The following is a 16863-nucleotide window of genomic DNA, read 5'->3' on the forward strand; positions in this document are numbered from 1 at the left end:
AGCAGTACAAAATGACTGTTGAGAACTTGAGAATGGAGCTTTTGGTAAATATTATTTGTAAGAGTGTATATTTTGGGATTCATTCTTATTATACGTGTATTATCAAGTGAAAACAAAAATGATTTGGCTGTGTTTAAAACTGTCCTGGTCTCTTTGTCATTTGTTTGTTGTGTTGTTTCAAACCAAAGAGCATTTATGAATTCTATATACAAGAGCATGAATCCTAATGTACAGTTTAAAAAATCAAAATGCTGATATAAATGATGTTTATTTATTTAGGACATGGAAACTCAGCTTCAACATGACAGTGACACTGCTAATGAACAGATTCGATCTCTGGAGGACAATGTCCGCAGTGAAAAACAGAGAAGAGAGGACGCAGAGCAGGAACTCTTAAAACAAAAACAGGTACAGGGGAAAACAGAAATGGTATGGGGGCACAGAAATGGTATGTTGGGAAGCAGAAATATAGGTACAGGGGGAATTAGAAACATGTACAGGGGGAAACAGAAACATGTACATGGTAAAACAGAAATTGGTACATGGGAAAACAGAAACAGGTACAGGGGAATAACAGAAATGGGCACTACAGGGAGAAAAGTATATACAGTAAAATTTGTCTAATCCGGACTCTGAGTACTCCGGACTTTTGTCCATTCCGTCTATAAATTTTAGTCCCATGCACTTCTTAAACAAATTCATAAGAGAAAATTCTGTGTAGTCCGGATACTCTCTATTCTGTATTCCGAACGGTCATTCTGGTCCCAACTGCTCATAATTTACGATAATTATATCCTCTAATCCGGCCACACATAATTACCTGAGTTACTTCAAAGCAATTAACACCTTTCGTGGTGGATGTGCTAATCTGTGCTTACATTAGCATTATTAGTGCCATGAGAAGAACTGAAATTTGGCGGTGACACAGCCCGCTTGAAAAAAAAAATAATGACTGAATTACAGTTTAAAAAAAAACGTTTAAATGGTTTTAACTCATTTCACCAAATATAAATACAAAATATATAGATACGCGATTTACAAATCAAAATATAAATCGGGATCGAAAATCGAACGCATTTCAAAATGGCGCCATAACCCTGTGAAGAAGACGTAATTTTTTTTACTTGAAAATTAAAAGTTCTATCAAATGATTATCAAATCGTAAATATATGTGTTATGGTTATACATTGAATGGACTCTGACTTGCGAAACCGGTCCGCTTGATATATTTTATTATAATGCGTACGTGTAGATTTTGATTAAGGCAACATATTTCACCCAGACTTTCAAACTTCGTGAACTAAAAGAAAAATACAGCAAGTCATGTAGGACTATTTTATTTATAATTTCTAGACCCCAAAATATTGATTGATTTTATCATTTAATTATAATTTACTATGCATATGCTGTGCTTGTAAATAAAACCACGAAATTTCATAATATTTTCCTGCATTTTTCCTGCACTCCGGATTCTGTCTAAACCGGCCGAATTTTATGGAACCGGTGATGGCCGGTTTGGACAAATTATACTGTAACAGAAATTGGTACAGGGGAAAATCATATAGAGATACAGGTGTTAAAGAGTAGCAGGTACAGAGGGAAACAAAAATTAGTACTGGGGGAAACATAGGTACATGTATAAGGGTAAAATCCTTCTAAATTGAACAAGAATAAAAAAATCTTATTTAATGGAGAAGAACATGTATTGTAAATTCATGATAAATATTTCTTGACAGGAATTACAATACAACATTGAGGAGCTGAGGAAGACAAAAATGAATTACCAGACGTGTATCAAGGACAGAGAGGCGGAGATTGAGAAACTTAGAAATCAGGTGGGTGTATGCATGTATACACCCAACTTATATAATTACCATCCACAGAAAGGCACAAATGTTGATGGTTGTTTGACATTTTGGTCATCATTATAAAAAAAACACCATGTAGTAAAATATCAGGGCTTTTTTTTTTCAACATTCAGTGATTGTTAAATATTTCCATTTCTAATTTTTTTTCTCTGTGATAACTCTTTGAAAGTTAGGGGTAATTTATTTCCTGATAATTCTGCCGGAATGTAAATTAGGCAGGTCGATAGGTCAGGAGCTAAGGAGGCCTAATACGCATGCAAATCTTGTGCGCATCTGTCTCTGTGTCTGACGCTAAGGAGGCCAAATATGCATGTAAATCTCGTGCGGCTGCCTTTGTGTTTGACGTCAGTGGGCGAGGACTATTGAAATTAGCATGGAAGTCCTCGTGTGATTTAAGTCTATGTCTACATTTTTAAAGTCTAAATCTACGATTTTATTTCACAATGAAATGGAAATATAAGGAATCACTGTCTAGTTTTGAGAGTATGCCAGGGACATCAACAATAGTGGGAAACATGGGATAATTTTAGCATAACGGGCTTTGCCCGTTATGCAAATTATCCCATGTTTCCCACTATTGTTGATGCCCTGGCATACTCTCAAAACTAGACAGTGATTCCTTAATAATTTCTAGAAAAAAAGGAACCTTTCCAAAGTTTTCCATGCACTTTGTCATGAAATTATAAAATATGTCAGGGTATAAGTTTTTTTATTGGTTTTAATCAGATCATGACCAAGTCAATGAGTTCATCTACTGAGAATGAGTTGGAGGCTCGAGTAAAAACATTGACAGAGAGTCTTATACAGAAACAAACAACACTGGAGACACTGAGCACACAGAAGAACTCACTGGCCTTACAGCTGGAGAGAATGGAGGTAAGGAAAAAGGGGGAGGGGGGGAATTATCAGGCACGGGGCACACAGAAAAATTCACTGCTTTACAACTAGAGAGAATGGAGGTAAGAAAAAGTGGGGGTTGGGGGGTTGGAAATTATCAGATAATGGTGTTACATAGACAGTGGCTTGGTGTGTAGTTCATTTCATATACACCTGCACATAAAATATTTCCTTCCATTAATTGTTTTATCTATATAGTAAATTAACATAGTTTGAAATCACTAATTTTGATGGGGTTTAATTTTCTTGGTTTTCAAGGTATGAAGAGAGTCTTGAATTTATGTCCTCCATGAAATGTATTTTTTCACAGATATTACTACTCAACAATTCATCATCTACAAAAATTAAATCCCCATGAACCCATATTTTTTCCTCAAACCACGAAAATTTGACCTCTCAAGAATGTGGGATTTTACAGTACATGTACATACAGAAATTCTGTTTGCATAATTTATTAGATATTTCAAAAATATTTTTCAGCAACAATACAAGGATATCCAGTCCTCCTCATTGAGGACAAACACCACAGTTGTCAATGTTCACGATGATGAAGAAGGTAGGCAGTCCATGTAGATTTAGTTTATTTAAAAAAATTCAATTCAGACTTGTTATACAGATAGAGGACAATTAAGTTCAAAGAATCAATTCAAACTTAAACTTGTTATACAGATAGACTACAGTTAAATGATGCCTTAAAAAATTCTCTGATGATGTGTCTCTTCAGTAAAATGTTTAAATTAGAAGTGATTTATACTTTCTGTCTTTCTTTGACTAGCAGTCCGACAGAGGTACCCTGGCTTTATGAGGGAGACCCCAACAGATCATGAAGTCACAAAGAAAATGAAAAGGGCTGCTAATGTCATAGACAAATTCAGGTTAGAAATAATAATATATTACATGTGCACATGGAATGCATGTAACTAACAAAAAACCCAGAACTTCCAATAAATCTGATGGTAACATCTTGTTATTTTACAGCATAAGACTTGGAGTGTTCCTCCGGAGGTATCCCATAGCCAGAGTGTTTATTCTGATGTACATGGTAAGCCTTTAGTTTAGTTAACAGTTAAATCTTCAGAGCAAATCTTTAATGATGTTCCTTTACTTTTATACACAAACTGACTGTAGGATTGGCCATATCATGTTGTCATATTAAAGGAATATCTTTCGCCCTCTACCCTTTGTATTAATGCATGTGTACTCTAAATTTACACCTGTAGTGTATGTTTAAATTTTGGTAAAAGGAAATACAGTACTTAACAAAGATCATTGACGTATATGTTTGTACCCTTTGTTTTGATCATTTATTACCTCTATAGCAAATGTGCCTACTCTACCCTACCTTCTTGATCATTGAGCAACCCTATCATAATTTACAGTCTGAATGATTAAAATTTACTTTACGTTGTCCAAAACTTTTTAAGAAGGTAGTTTAAGAATAAGTGAATAGCTTGTGTACCTCTGGTAACTTACCACTCATAGCAAATTACCACCCATAGCAAATTAAAGAAAGTAATGTCAAAATTCACTTCATATATTGCTTCCACAACATGATGAAGGGTGCAGATGCATGCCTTCATTGTAGAGTTGCTCAGCTTTTAAAACAAGAAATGTTTTCTTGTGATTGAACAAGCATACATGGAAGTGTAAAGTTTCATTGTTGATATATTTCATCAATTTATTCATTGATAAAACAATTTACATGTCTTTCGTTTTATGATTTCAGGTGTTGCTTCACATTTGGGTGATGATTGTACTTTTGACATATCAACCAGAGATGCACAGTCACGGTCCAGGAAGCCCCATCCAGCCAGAACCACCCGGCCCAGGGCAATAATCACAGGGGGTCAAGGTCATTGTAACGGCTGTGATAATCCATACCTGTAGGTTCAAATAAGGGCTGACAGTGCAACAAACATATATAAAAGGGGCTTTTTTTAATATTTAAGTGCAGACTCTGTTTATGTGCTTTCAAAGCACTAAAAAATATTAAGTGCAGTATTTGATTTGCAAAGGTAGTACATTTACCTATATATTGAGTAAAATGTTTTCAATTCATTTTCCTTTAGTGGTTGAGTGGGGGAGTAGATTCCATCGTAAACAGTTTTTCCTCTGCATAATAGGCTTAATTACAAACTGATACTGAATCATTTTAAGATGCCTTTTAGCAGATGATATACAGTAGGTTCCGTTTTAACGGATAGTCAGGTTGTCAGAATAATTTTATCCGTATAGCCGAATATTGGAATAGCCGATTGCAATATTTCCGTACAAACAGCAGATCTACAGTACACAAGTAACTATTTCAACAAGGTTGTATTACGTACCTGTACTTTCGTTTTCGTTCGATGAATGTACCAAGTCAGTAAATGAATTATTTCACTTAATTTATAATAACAAGTTCAATGTGATTTTGTATGAATAATTTGTTTTTAATTGAAGTATAAAACTTATTTCTATCTCTATAAATCTTGTTAACACCAGGCACCTGTTTACATTCATCCCATTCGTTGATGGCATCCATTTTGGAAAAACGGAAGTTGATTGAATACATGACTATATTATGTAAATCATTTTTTTCCGGATTGCTGATTAATAAATTTAAAAAATATATATTTTTTCATCTTTACTTGTATGTAATGTCATTTTTATTGATGGATTTAATTTTCAGACGTATATTTATACGAAGTGCAGGTGTTTTAATTCCTAAAATTGCACTTAAAAGTGAACACATATTCAACAAATTGACCAAGCGCTACCATTTAATAGACAGTCTAATTCTGATAATTTTAATTTAATGTCCAAGCGAAGTGTCATACTCAAACTGAACAGTTCAATAATTAAAACTTCACACCAAACAAAATTGCACACAAGCCAATTATCAATGATCTAAAATAACACCCAAGCCGGTCATCACTATTGTTATCAAAACATATCGATCTAGCAGTGTCTAGTGTGCCCACTGTTAACACAGGTAAGGTGCTGGCATTTGTTCAGCCGTGACTAATCCCCTCATTATCGTGTCTGGAAGTGTCAAATTTGTGTAAACAAAGGATTTACATACAGAAGGTAGAGGTGTGAACGAGACACTTATTATGAAAATCACTATGATAGGCAAAATTTTTGTATCAGATAAAACGAAAATCCCATATTTTCCTATCAGAATATCAGATGAAATTATTAATAAATATATAAGAAATGGTTTTGTGCTCTGATATTGTATCAGATTGACCGAAATATTCGTTTAACCACAATCTGATTAAATGGAATCCACTGTACATGTATGATATACATGTATCAAACATTGTGCATTTAAAATTTCCTTCTTTCCAAGCAAAAATACTTTTCATCTTTCAATTAAATTGTAAAATACATGTATTAAATTTTTGGCATTGATTATGCTTTTTGTATTATACATGTGTATCTTTTCAAGACATTCATTTCTTGGTGACTGTAATTGTGATATTCTGAAAAAAAAGAGGGATTTCATTTACTGTCATTTTTGTAGGTGTTCATTAAAACTTGCATTGAAAATAATTGACATACATGAACATACTGTACATGTGGGTTTTTTTTATCTTGAAGACTGTAAAATCTACATAATTTCATAATTATGATTGAATGTGTCCAGTATTTAGAAGTGATCCAGTAGCATACATTTTAACACAAATGCAGCTGAACTTTTATTGATTTTCACAAAACATGAGTTATAATGATGAAATGTTGGAACAAGATCTGAAAAACGGGGAATGGCCATTCTAGCTTTTATGATACAATGTAAGTATGAAAAGTAATGAATATGTTAAAGATATGTGATAGATTACCATTTCTTAAAAGAGAAATGAAAGATATGTTGTTGTAAACAGGATATATTTATAAGACAATGATTTTATGTTGCATTAAAGTATACTGGGTAGTTTGGTTTTGTTATTTTTACAATTCCATACTTTGTCCATTATGAATAACTAAGTGCTGCAATTGGAGGGCCAAAGTCCAATTATATGGTCAAACTTCATTATCTCGAACCTTATGGGGCTGAGAAAAAACTTCAAGATATCCAAGGATTTAAGGTATTGATGGAAAAATAGAGAATATGTGGTTGGGACTCCCACATCACTTCGACATATCCATGGTATTTGAGATACTGAAGTTAAACTGTACTCAATAGAATTTTTTCTATCCAGAACAATGAAGATGCAATTTCATCAAATTAGTAAGCATTAGAATTCACTCACTGAAATAAGGATCACAGTGGTCATTCAGGATTATCCTTACAGTGGCCCAAATGTTCTGAGTGGTTCATGATTCCCAAAATAAATTATTATTTTTCAAAACTTTTCATTATTTTACAATTTTAAGTTATGTCTTAATACGCTTAATTAAAAAAATATTTTATTTTGAACAATCATTAATGGATAGGACAGTAGGCAATGCTTATACATGTATAAGTCCTCTCCAAAATTTATAGTTTTGTCTGACTTGAAGCAGAGTTTAAAACTTGGTGCTTTTTAACTTTATTTTCAATTGTAAAAGCTTTTAAATATTCACAAGTTGACTGACACATACTCTGTACATTTTGTAATGTATAATAACAAGTTACATCTGATACGTGTATAAAATATATAAAGCACTGATCATTATTTTAATGACAGAAAACTTTTTCGGATCATCAATTAAAAACATACAGCATTTAATATTAATAATCAATACCAAATTTAAAGAGAATATTGGATTCCAGAAACAAAATTTTGCCATGTTCTTGTAACAGCACAGTTTTTTCTCCTCTTTTCCAGGTAATGCTTTTGCCTTATACAGTAAATGCCATATGAAGTTCATAGTAATTAAGATTTGTGTGCAGTGAATGCACACAGCTATCTTTTGTGTCCACAGAAAATTATTAAGCATCAAAAGCAAATCTACATGTACAACTACCATTAAAACTAGAAAACAATAACTAAACTATCTATCATTTGACAATTTGAGGTTTGAAAAAACAACAACATGTAATATAACAGTTCAAATGTTTTTCACATTTCTACTTTTAAGTCTTGAATATCATGACAATGCCATATCACATTCACGTTGATCCAACAACACGTTAACAGCGGAACAATGTACCAGAGGTATTGAGAATGTTGCATATATTTTCATAAACTAACAAATTGAATATTTTGCTCAAATTACCACAGAAAATCTTCACAACATTGCTTTTGACATGAAGCTTATGAAAGTAAGAAATATCCTTTAAGGGATATCAAATCCGTAAAAGAGAATGTCTGAGAGTAATCCTGTGTGTGGGGGAGAGGGGGGAACATTGAGGGAAAATCATCTAAGATCCTCCCCGCTGATATTCTTCTTCACTCTAAGCAGCATGGTTGTTGTCCACTGGTCCAGACGGGATATACTATCGTAATCCTTGACTGAGTCGGTAAATTTATCAATATCCTCTTCATTTATTGCACTGATCAAAGTCTATTAAAAAAAAAATACATCAAAGACAAACAAGTTATATTTATTTCCCTGTTCTATGTATATTTAAAATGAGAAAAAGAATATGTAAAGGAAGTAATTAATGAATTATCATTTCCTTATTAACTCTGCTCATTCACTGTGCAATCACTGAACAGACACTTTGTACAACACTCTTCCCTGAGAAGCTTGCATCATATAAATTCCCACTGACAAATCACTTAAAATTTTGAAACATGATACCTTGGGAAGCTTGCATTCTCTGGCATTTCCATATATAGAAACAGAAAAAAAACATTTTTCCACAAGATGCTTACAATTCCTTGTATCTCCCCCCCCCCCTCCACCGAAAAAAAAGAAACCATACATACTGAATTTATTTTGAACACCCTACCTTGAGAAGCTTGCATTCTCTGGCATCCCCAAACTGTGGAAACATTTCTTCATATTTCTGAATGGCTTGCTCAGCATTCAGTGTGTCCACACACAACTGACAAAGAGCTGCCTTAAAAAAGTGGTCCTTGGCACTGTACTTCAGAAGCTGGTTATCCATGCAGGACACACCAATCTACCAATCAGATTTACCAAATCTCAATGAGGAAGAAACATGGCATGCACTGCTTTAATGCCAGACCACAAACACTGTACTGTATTAAAATCACTTAATATTCACGGGAAATTTATTTTCATATAACTACTTGAGAATGTCTGCTCACAAAAATTTCATTCAAGTGTAAAATTTGTATTATTTAAATTATTTGTAAAAGATAAATACAACAAAACCATACTTCTTTAAAATTCTGCCTCCCTTTATTAACACAACTTTAATAACATGAAAATAAGGTAACATGAAAATTCAGTGATCTACAGTAACTTACTTCTTCATAGATAGATATTGCCTTCTCATACTGTTCAAGCTGTGCTGCATACTGGGCAACTTTAACTAGACATTTGTTTGCGGAACTGTCAAAAAAAAAAAAAGAATTGGATAAATTAAATGAATGCTCAGATAATTTACATGTACAATTCAACTGGCAATAAGGTCTGGACTGAGAATTCCAACACAAGGAGGGACATACCTGTTAGATTCTTCCCCTTTATAGTAATCTGCAGCATGTTCATAGCTTGTGATTGCCTGAGAGGAAATAAGTCTGCTTTTAAAACCACATATTAAGAATATAACTGGGAATGCCTACTAATCCATTATCATCTACACTTGAAATAATTTAAATGTTGCTTTGAATGTAACTGACCTTTTCAATGTCCACCATATCCGTTTCATAGATTTCAGCAATGGAAACATGATGTTTAGCTGCTATGGTAAATCTACCCTGTTTAAAATTCAAACTTAACTTTAAACCAAGTGTTGTACATTAATATAATACATGTATATTTCTGCCATTAAGACGACTACTAGAGAATAAATATATTCAGCATCACACACCTTCCCCCTTTCTCAACATTTTTTTTTTTTAATAAATTGAGGGTCAAATTTTTGCTTTGACTCTTGTCTTTAAAAGGAATATCTTGGATCAAAATATACAGTAAAACATGCTTATAGTGAACACACTTTAAAAATTTATTGAAGTGACACCTGCAGCTAAGGAATTTTCATTCCTCATGACTTAATAAAATATGTTGTGAACTAAACAGTTATATTAAATTACGACTTTAATGAAGCTAAATCCTCAGTCCCTGGAAATTATTTTGAAGCACAATTTACTGTATTAATAGGCACATACCATATCAGTGTAAATTTCCACAGCTTTTAATAAACAGTTGATTGCCTCTGAAAAGAAAAAAGCACATCACATAATAACAAATTCTTAAAAAAAATGAACAGTTAGCCTCACCACAATAACTTCAATTGGCTTTAACCTCACCATTAGGATCTGCTTTTTTATAACAGGTTCCAGCATTGACGTATTCAGTGGCTGCCTGGTGTTTGCTTCCTAACTGAACCTGTAACTCAGCCGCTCGACAGAATGCTTCCCCAGCAGCTGTAAATATGGGATACCCGATGACAATTTAAGCCATAAAAACAATACACTAAAACATTTTCTGATCATTAAAATAATTCCGACCTCAACTGATATGCAAGTTTATGTAAAAAACATTTTTAATCATTTTATTAGCTTAGCTGCAATACAGTAAAACACACATATAGCGAACAAACTTGCATAGTTATAATTAATAAAATTACACTTACAGGAAAGTGATTTTCATTCATAATATATTGTAAACTTAACAGTTAAATTACACTTATAATGAATCAAAATCATATGTCCTTGGCACTTTGTTGTAACTCTGTTTTACTGCATATTACTTTAAATCTGACATTCCCTATACATGTATATTCAAGATATGAATTTGATATGGTATCTATCCTAAATCACAGACTACAGCTGTATCTGAATATTAACAAACTTACACCCCAAAATATCAGTCTATGCGAAAGACATTGGACCGTCGGACCTAACCGTTGTGTAGTCCCTCCGGTCCGATGTGTCGATCATTTTTTATACCGGACCAGAATGTTCGATGTCTCAGTGTCCGGTTTTAAGCTTTACTATTTTGCACTGAGTCATTTAAATGTTTGTTATAAGTAAAAAATATCAAAAATACATAAATGAATGTGATTAAAACCGCATGGAGTCTGTGATCATAATGGTTCGTCTTAAGTATTACTTAGGAGTGATCCCTGGTAAAAGAAAAGCTGTGTTCGGTCTGACAAAATTTGGTTCCATCCTGTGTGTTCATTGATAACACAGGACTGTGGTTCAAAAAACTTTCGCATAGACTGAAATATCTCCTTTTTTGCAAATACACATACCTGCCCACTTTTTGGCCATTTTAAACATGTTGGCAGCTCTAACAAATAGGTCTGCAGCATCTTCCACTTTTGAGGAGCTCCTGCAAAAGTAACAATATAGTAAATTAGTATCCTACTAACGAATTTTCGTCTGTCAACCTATGGACGAAGTCCACTTTCGATCAAAATAAACAATATTTACCCAAATAGTGAACTAAAGAATCCTTTGGAGGAAGAAAGCTTCTTTTCTGCCTCTTGCATTAATTCTCGTCCCTTTGCTTCGTTATCAGCCATTGTGAAATGTACTGAAAATGACACAAAATTAAAAGAAAATGTATTATTACGTCTGTGTCACACCACTATTTACTATCGACATCATCATAATAATCAGGATCGCAAAAAGCTTTATCGAATAACATTAAATAGTTAAAGTGCAAAAGCGTACAAACTACGCTGATGATATAAAATCTGACTACGTATCGGTGATAAGTCCGGATAATAATAAGTATTGATCGATACTTGTGATGTTAAAATGATAGACTAGGAAATAATCACAGCTCTTGACGTTTTTAACATTTCTTTTTATAAATAAAAAAATTCCCTATACTAATTAACTTTCTTTTTATAAATAAAAAAAATCCATATGCTGTAATAATTATAGGAATTTTTTTTATTAAAAAAAGGTTAAACTGAAACGTCAAGCTCCTGTGGAAATAATGTATTTTTGATGTTTTTGTATCTCATAAAAATTCTCAGAAGCCGGGGAATGGGGGTTACATCATCCATTCGTCAGGTGCATGTGCAGTATATTACTCAATTTGAAATAAATTTGAGTATTCGTAACATTTTTAAATGAAACATGGGGAATTAATTTTTGGAACGTAACGGAAGTGATGGGAAGCGAGGGGAGGTACAATAAAATGAAGACACCAGTGACTACATTCTATATTTAGAGGTCTGGTCGCGTCATCAAGCTAGTTAACACTATACACACTGCCAGTGACTAGGCAATATTCTTGAGCAAAACAAAAAAAATGTGCTAAATGACAACAGCCATAAAAAGAGGATTAAATTATATACAGGTATTGTACAATAGTTCAAGTTGTTAAATTAACTATAGTTACTACTTACACTTGGTTTACATTTTTTTTTACACAAATTTGAATTATTGCGCCAATTGAACTATTTGATGATGTCATACTGCACTTACTGTAACGTTAGTTGTCATGTCATAATAAATATCCATATGTATGGATTAACTGATAACATTAATAAAACACCTGTAAGTACTTTCTTATATTGATTGACAATAGAATCTTGAAGCATAAGATAAACAATTTAAGCACATTACCTCGTCAGGTATTAAAATAGGGCCAACATCGGTTTTGAGTCTTCAAGCTTCCTCAAAGTCCCCCAGAGTCTGGGTTTGAGGGAGTATACCAGTAAACAATAAATAACAATGGCATGATTCATGACATATTCTAAAATTGTAACAATGAACAAATAAAATCTGCCCCCAGTATGTACTTTGCAATGAAACAAAAGATATTACTGTCATTTATTTTCTAAACAAATATGCCATATGCATGAAATTGGGTGTGGTAGTTAAATCACGATAATTTGGTAATGTAACCCCAATAAAATCATTGATGCTGCGGTGAATGCTTATATGAACTTTGCGTTTTAACCTTTCTGTTCACAAATAAAAAAAATCCCCATACTTTTAATTTTACAGTAGGAATCATTTTTTATTTATGAAAAGAATGATTAAAAATGTCAAGCGCCAGTGCTTACATGAGCTGCAGAACTGTAGCTCTCCGAAAAAAAAGAAATACATCGATTATCAAGACAGATTAACTAAGCGCAACTTTTTATGCGCAATAAATATAGTTTTTTTAATTGTGGCACTTTAGATTGGTCTGTCAATATTTTTTTTCCCGGAGAGCTACAGTTCTGCAGCTATGCTTACATCTGCCCACTTCTGCATGCAAAAACAGGGATTTTTTTAAAATGTGGACCACTTCTATCTAGGCTAATTTTCGCCCCGTGTTATTTTCGTCCTTTCACACTTCCAAACACTTTTGCCCATTCACAATTCTGTTTAAGAAATTATGTTGTTTTTTATTTAAATTCGCCCTGATTTAAATTCGCCTACCTATGAGTAGGGCGAAAGGGGCGAAAATAAAACGGGGGTGAAAATTTCGTATTATAAAGGTAAGCGTCTGGATGATCGAGACTAAGTCTGAACCGGATCTGCAGATTGGCTTTTATGACGTTCTTACTATGACGTCACAATTACTTTTGTTTCTCGAAGAAATAGTCGTGCAGCAATAATGGTGATTTTTGTTTATTGTTTTACGTCCCTCTGGAGAATTTTAACGCTTAATTCAGAGTCTTTCATGTATAGTCCAACAAACTATGTTACGTACACTATGCTTTTAAGATCTTTAGTAACCTTATAGAAAGTTTTCGATGGGCCTAAATTTAGCAAAATTTACCTCCCGTTGGCCGCCATATTGGAGGTCGACTCAGTGAGTTTTCCTTTTTGTCTTACCAAGTTTAAGAAAATACTAAAGCAGAAATATTTGGTGGAAAATCTTTAATTTATTAAATAATTTTTTTTTAAATAAAGGAGGCTTCCAAAAAATTATATACTTGAGAAAAATAATGATTCCTAATTAAAATTAACAAATATTGAAAAACAATGAAGGAATATGAGCATTAGGACCTCCAGTATGGCGGCCAACGGGAAGTAACTCTTGCTAAATTTAGGCCCATCGAAAACTATCTAATGGGTCTATTTTTTTCATTAAAAGTGAAATTAATCGATACTTCAAGTGCTACTTTGGTGAACAATCGGACTTTTCTTGTTGCAATTGTCGTTTACTACACAACTATATGAATCTAAACGACACATGACATAAAGAATTAAATCACATACAGATTTATCATAATAGCACAATTTAACAGCGAAGTAAAATTTTCAAAAATGCAGCTCGTATTGCTTTAAGGAAGTTTTTATTCTTTCCAATCTTAGTACTCATCCTTTTTTTGTACTTTCTAATACAAAAGTTATGAGAGAGGGCTCAGAGGAGGAGAAGAGAATGACAAGGAGCTGTCTGGTGTTCCGAACGCCAGGCAGCTCCTGTCGATTATCAAGGAGCAACGAAAGGTATTTAGGTTTTAATTTTTCCAATAAGTAAAATGTATGGACTTTATTTTTTGTTTTAATTTTTTGTCCCCTATCGGTGAAACCGTTAACCGGAGGGGACTTAAGGTTTCCTTTGCGTCTGTCCGTCCGTCTGTCTAGCTGGTCGTCTGTCTGTATAACCCAATTAGTTTTCCGCAATTTTTTTGTACACCCAATTGCGCCGGTTATTTGACTAACCAATAAAAGTAAATAAATAAATAAATAATTACAATCTGCCAATTTTTACATTATATATATTGGCCAAAAAATGTTGAAGAATTCGAAATTTGATTAAAAAAAATAATCATGGACCTCATGATCTTTTTTTTTTTAATATATGAATGACTATTTCAGATTTGTTCAAGAAATGCAAACAATTAATGAACATGCTGATTTAGTACACAAAAAATATGCATGTGAACAGCTGTTTTATCTTTCTTCCATATATTTCTAAGCAAGTAAATTCCTCGCTGGGCATTTCAAACTGGCGAGATCGGCGTATGATGAGCAATAAGCCGGGATACCAAAGGTCAGGCGATGCATTTCACCGGTTCAGTAGGGGACTAGTAATTGAATAACAGGTCCCTGAAAACTAGCTTCTGACATTGTGGCGAATAGTTTTTGGGAGGGGGGGGGGGGGTCTACAGTACACACCTACATATAGACATGCTCTTTCTCTGTATAAATAATAAAAATCTTGTTTCAAGAATAAATTTGGTAATAAAGCGCTTTATTTGAAATAAGTTGATAAACATTAGATTTAAGGTCAAGATCTAGTAAGTGTCCTCAGACTAACTTCTTGGTGCTAGATCCATTATGAAGTCATAATCACTTTCAACTTTCTTTTTACCGTACTTTACCGCTCTAATAGAAGGAAAAAAAAAATACATGAAAAGTAGTCCTTATACCTATATTAAATTTAATATAATTTTTAAAGAAGAGGCCATGAACATACCGATTACCGTTTTTCGAAAGACTTTAGGCAGTCTGGATACATTTTCGGATTTCCTTGTCTGACATGGAAAAAACTCCCATATTCATGACTGCTTTTCTTAAATTTTCATTGGAAATGACATGTTAAATAAAATATGATTTTTCATCTTGTTTATTTAAAAATTATGCCCCGAAACACCTTATTTGACCTGGCTGAAGTTATAAAGCATAATGATTAACGGAATTTATTTCTTAAATTTGATATATCTGTAGGCAAATTGCATTTACTAGATCTTACTAGATCTTGACCTTAAGAGCATTTGGTTTATGCCTATAAAATGGTATAAAATCTGCAATTCTTTGACAGATTGGAGTTACAACGATACACGTCCCCTCAACTCTTGAAAATGGGACAGAGATGGCAAAAGGCCTTTGATAAGAAAAATATACTTGTATATGATATGAAATTGAATACATTTGTACGTAATGATGCAACAAATTTGTTATAACAAATGAAATTAATCATATTACGAATTCAATTCAATATTACGAAATTTTTATTACGAATTAAATTCGTTATAACAAAATCGAATTCAACAATATTTTTTGATAGGTCCTATATGGACTACCGTACAAAAGACCTATTACATTTAAAAATCCCTTTTTTATTAGCAGGCTTCAAGAAGACAAAGTGAATGCATAGTAGTTAACCCAAGGGATGGAACCACAGCAACAAAAAAAGTCAAATTTTTAATCCCAGAAAGTAATGCTGAAGGGCAAAATTGTATGCAGTTCACAGCGGTAAAGTATTTATTGTTGAAAAGTTTTCTTCTGCCGAGTATCTCGGAGACAAACTGACTAACACTATCAAACAAGGTGTTATTAAAATGAAATTAGTTACTTGTACATATACCTATAAGGGGTATATCAGTGAAGCTTCATAACTGTATTCGTTGTTTTAGTAGTTTATTATATATATAATGTGTTTGCTTTAATAGTGTTTCCAGAAATTATTGAGAATTTTTTCGTGAAATGTTTAATCAAATAATTTAGAAATATTTTTGTCAAAGTTTGATATCATTTTTAAAAATAAAATAACAACTCTTGCTACCTTCTTATTTCACAAGCAGTTTTCATGAATAACTTATTCTTTGTATACTTCCGGTCAATCGCTAATGTTCAGAATTTGTGTTGCCTATATTGTAAATGTTTACTATTCAAAAGATTCAAAACTATTAAATTTAACATATTTAATTGTAATATATTTATACAGTGGGATTGGGCACAACTTCTTAAAACTATTGATACTTCTGAAACACTGAGTATTAATATGTCGACTATTGCTTCATCTGGGACAAAATATATAAGGAATAACTGTCTTATTTTTCGATTTCATGATGTGATCAGTCGATTGGGTTGCGTGATAATTTGCATAAACGCCGAAGGCGTTTATGCATAAAATTATCGCGCAAGCCTATCGATTGATCATCGTCATGAAATTGAAAAATAAGACAGTTATTCCTTATATTTACATGCTTTGATTCCGCCAATCCACGTGCTCCAAGCCCTGCTTCTGTCTAGCTGTTTGTTCCGCCCTGCACGTGGTTTTTTTGGAATCGCGCCAATACATTGTTGGGGATATAAATTACATTTACAATTTGTAATTTTATCTCGGACAAAGACATTGGAAATGT

The 16863-nt window shown here is 33.0% G+C and overlaps 2 protein-coding genes across 3 annotated transcripts; one reads left to right on the forward strand and one right to left on the reverse strand.

The window, feature by feature from the left end:
• Positions 1-6: 6 nt before the first annotated feature.
• LOC134275624 (golgin subfamily A member 5-like) lies at positions 7-4940 on the forward strand. Of its 2 annotated transcripts, none has more exons than XM_062757892.1 (8): positions 7-44; positions 280-408; positions 1737-1835; positions 2595-2744; positions 3246-3321; positions 3541-3640; positions 3744-3807; positions 4492-4940. In XM_062757892.1, the coding sequence occupies exons 1-8, from the start codon at positions 12-14 to the stop codon at positions 4600-4602; spliced, it is 762 nt and encodes a 253-aa protein (XP_062613876.1). In that variant the 5' UTR covers positions 7-11; the 3' UTR covers positions 4603-4940. The 2 variants fall into 2 exon arrangements, with proteins under 2 accessions (XP_062613876.1, XP_062613877.1); XM_062757893.1 differs by having other exon boundaries at positions 3544-3640.
• Positions 4941-7267: 2327 nt separating this feature from the next.
• On the reverse strand, positions 7268-11431 carry LOC134275626 (alpha-soluble NSF attachment protein-like). Its single transcript, XM_062757894.1, has 9 exons — positions 11249-11431; positions 11068-11147; positions 10118-10234; positions 9977-10023; positions 9488-9565; positions 9314-9369; positions 9113-9197; positions 8629-8802; positions 7268-8237 (listed from the first exon to the last, which is right to left on the reverse strand). Exons 1-9 carry the CDS (start codon positions 11338-11340, stop codon positions 8091-8093), a joined length of 876 nt encoding a protein of 291 aa, XP_062613878.1. The 5' UTR covers positions 11341-11431; the 3' UTR covers positions 7268-8090.
• Between the last annotated feature and the right edge of the window lie 5432 nt (positions 11432-16863).

The sequence above is a fragment of the Saccostrea cucullata genome, unplaced genomic scaffold (genome assembly GCF_032062105.1).
Source record: "Saccostrea cucullata isolate Sc308-1 unplaced genomic scaffold, CSIRO_AGI_Scuc_v1 ctg7223, whole genome shotgun sequence".
Classification (NCBI taxonomy): domain Eukaryota; kingdom Metazoa; phylum Mollusca; class Bivalvia; order Ostreida; family Ostreidae; genus Saccostrea; species Saccostrea cuccullata.

Coding starts and splice junctions, on each gene's coding strand:
- LOC134275624 (XM_062757892.1), top strand. CDS start 12: ATGACTGTTGAGAACTTGAGAATGGAGCTTTTG. Junction 409..1,736: donor AACTCTTAAAACAAAAACAG/GTACAGGGGAAA, acceptor ATTTCTTGACAG/GAATTACAATACAACATTGA. Junction 3,322..3,540: donor TGTTCACGATGATGAAGAAG/GTAGGCAGTCCA, acceptor TTCTTTGACTAG/CAGTCCGACAGAGGTACCCT.
- LOC134275626 (XM_062757894.1), bottom strand. CDS start 11,340: ATGGCTGATAACGAAGCAAAGGGACGAGAATTAATGCAAGAGGCAGAA. Junction 9,370..9,487: donor ATATGGTGGACATTGAAAAG/GTCAGTTACATT, acceptor ATTTCCTCTCAG/GCAATCACAAGCTATGAACA. Junction 9,198..9,313: donor AAAGGGGAAGAATCTAACAG/GTATGTCCCTCC, acceptor TTTTTTTGACAG/TTCCGCAAACAAATGTCTAG.